A 2,835-nucleotide genomic window follows, 5' to 3' on the forward strand; every position below is an offset into this window, starting at 1 on the left:
CATCGATGGGAAGATTTTTATTTCGCTCGTCGTCTTCGCAACAAATTACTTCTTCGCCTCGGTCATAATAAATTCAGAATCAGAACTATCATACGGAAGCATGTGAATTTTAAGTCTAGCACTTAATTGCTATGTATGTCAATGTATGAGGCTATTTTTATAAATTATTCTTTGATTGTTCTCCATTTGTGAATATAAGCATATTTGATCGATTTCGTATTTGATTATAATTATGCCGGAGATTTTCTTGTGCTAAGATTGTTAAACTTAAACGGTGAATTCAGATAAGAACGAAGTGCTGATTAATTCTTATTTATTGTGTGGGGATTCTTATTAATACTAATATCCAAACACATACAAATACAACTTCTTTATTTGCGATGGGCTGAGAAATATGAATAATAGAAAATGATGACGACGATGATGATTATAAGTATTTTTGGATCATTTCTCTGATTTCATCAAGCACTTGCCATGCTTTGTGTCCCCCGATTACTTCTTCCTTCATCTCGCCATCTTTCCATAACTGCATTATTATTTTTTGCACACCCATAATTAACTTTTTTCATAATACATTGAATTAAATTAAACTAAACAACCTAATCAAGAAGAAAATTTATCAATATAAGTACCTGAATTGTTGGCATTTTCTGCAAAAGTATCAGTTTTTCATTAGAAAGTCGAGAAATATCAAACAATCACATGTTTTGGCGTGCAGATAAACTTAGAACAAAAATATCTAGTCAACAAGAAATGTTTTGGTAGCTTAGATATTCCGTACGTATATGTATAACCTTAGCATTTATAGACAGTAAAGACAGTAAATTTATATGTTACCGAATGCACGTAACTAGAATTCCACTAGGAAATGGATAGGCATACATACAGAGATATTTCCACGCTTCACTAGAACTTGTGAGACACTGTTTACATCCACGTAATAAAACTTAACTCTGCAAATAAACAAGAATAAGTTTGATTATAACGTAATCAAATTATATTTGATGTCTTTTTTTTTTTTTTTTTTAAACAAGGAACCATGTGTGGTTGTTTCGATTAGCTCCTCTGAGCCAAATCCAGTTACAAAATGAGTTGCTTACCTAGTATCATACTCGGCAGAAAGTTTTTCCAGCTTAGGCTTTAAATAGATGCATTTACGACACCAATTAGCCATCCTAACCATTAAAGGAACGCAATCAACTCATTAATCAAAAGGAATTAAAATTCAATATTTACTGTTAGAATGAGAAATTAATCGAGAGAACAGAATTACCAGTCAATGATTACTGGGTGGGAAACTTCTTGAGCTTCCGCTAAGACTTGATCTAGTTGTTCAGTACTTGTAATGGGCTCCAACACAATAGAAGTGGGACTTTTAGCAGTATCCCAAAATGCTTTTACTTTAACATCTCTTCTTCGGTCCTCTCTTTTTATTGTACTATCACTCCAGAATGATTGTGTTGGTGATGATGACAATAAACCCACTCCATTATTAACCATCAAAGAACAATGGACACTAGTTGATGATGATGATTGTTGTTGTTGATCACGACTGTAAATTTCTCTGTATAGTAAACGCGAATTTGTAGCTGATACCGCCATTAATGGTGCGTGTCTGTTTTCTCTTTATGTGTATTTGAAGCTCGGACGAACGGATTTTTAGGCTGGTGAATTAGTACTGAAGAAGAACATCATTGATGATCAGAAGATTTCATTCAAGAAGTTGTTTATTTTGGGCAGAGAAATTGAAGGCAGAGATTAAATATCTATTTTCTATGACAGAGATAAAAGGGATATGGAAGGGGCCTATCCAAAACAAACGTATAGACTCATGTACAAACTTTTCAAGTATTTTTTTAATGCCAATCACCAAGTGGTCTGGTGGTTGGCACGCTCCCTCCCATTGCGGAAGCAGGAGTTCGAACCCTCTAATTGCTGGAATCCGTTCCAATTTAAGGAGTTTGGATGTACTTTAGGGACCACTAATTTAGGACATCAAAAATAAAAGTATTCTTTTAACATCACAAGTGGAAAAATAGAACAGAGAGTCCGATATTGGACGAGTTACTTGCTTTCTCGAGACACTAAAACTAGTGGTACGCCCACGGCAGCCAAATTGTTAAGAAATTGGGGCTAATGGAGCAGTCCATCCCTGAATTGTCAAGTTGCTTTCAAACAATTAATCATGAAGTCACGTGATGGAAACTAACAACCATAAATTGGACGATAAAGCTACTGATGAAGTGGTACTAAGACAAACCTTTCATTAACGAAGCTTGTTTCAACATCCATAAAGAGCTTCACAGATTCAACTCCTTAGAGCAATTCCTACGGCAATGGCCAAACTCAAACATTTGTTGAGCCAAGTGGATGGCCAAACTGGGTTTTCTACTATAGTAAAGCGTAGGGCGTTGGACCAACATGCGCGCGACCGAAAGACAGACTCAGGCGTTTGCAGGCAAAACGCGGGCGTTGGAAGGCCGGACTCGGGCGCTCGTGGTGCTGACGCGGGCGTTAGACACAAAGTCTCTAACAGTCGACTCTCTAACGCCTATATTTCCAACGGTCGAATTTCAACACTTTAAATTCGTTCTATTGATTTCATTTTCAGTCACACTACTGCCATTTCCTTCTTCTATATCAAAAATTTCTATACAACATGAACATAGTGAGAAGAGCGGCGAATAGTATAAAGAAGAAATGAGATCGGAAAAATGAATCTACATCGTTGCCTCACACAGGTGTCGATTATACTCAAAATCGAGAAGCAGAGTTTGCTTCTCCAAATATAGTTGCTGCTCCATTATTAGTCCCAGGTCATGTGTCGGGACATCG

At 36.5% G+C, this 2,835-nt stretch overlaps 1 protein-coding gene across 3 annotated transcripts; it reads right to left on the reverse strand.

Moving 5' to 3' along the window:
* Window positions 1-296: 296 nt before the first annotated feature.
* On the reverse strand, window positions 297-1,796 carry LOC113321017 (thioredoxin-like 3-1, chloroplastic). Of its 3 annotated transcripts, XM_026568894.1 has the most exons (5): window positions 1,274-1,792; window positions 1,101-1,175; window positions 887-953; window positions 633-650; window positions 297-526 (listed from the first exon to the last, which is right to left on the reverse strand). In XM_026568894.1, the coding sequence occupies exons 1-5, from the start codon at window positions 1,600-1,602 to the stop codon at window positions 428-430; spliced, it is 588 nt and encodes a 195-aa protein (XP_026424679.1). In that variant the 5' UTR covers window positions 1,603-1,792; the 3' UTR covers window positions 297-427. The 3 variants fall into 3 exon arrangements, with proteins under 3 accessions (XP_026424679.1, XP_026424680.1, XP_026424681.1); XM_026568895.1 differs by lacking the exon at window positions 633-650 and having other exon boundaries at window positions 1,274-1,796; XM_026568896.1 differs by lacking the exon at window positions 297-526 and having other exon boundaries at window positions 650-739; window positions 1,274-1,794.
* Window positions 1,797-2,835: the final 1,039 nt, after the last annotated feature.

This window comes from Papaver somniferum, chromosome 11 (assembly GCF_003573695.1).
Source record: "Papaver somniferum cultivar HN1 chromosome 11, ASM357369v1, whole genome shotgun sequence".
Lineage (NCBI taxonomy): Eukaryota > Viridiplantae > Streptophyta > Magnoliopsida > Ranunculales > Papaveraceae > Papaver > Papaver somniferum.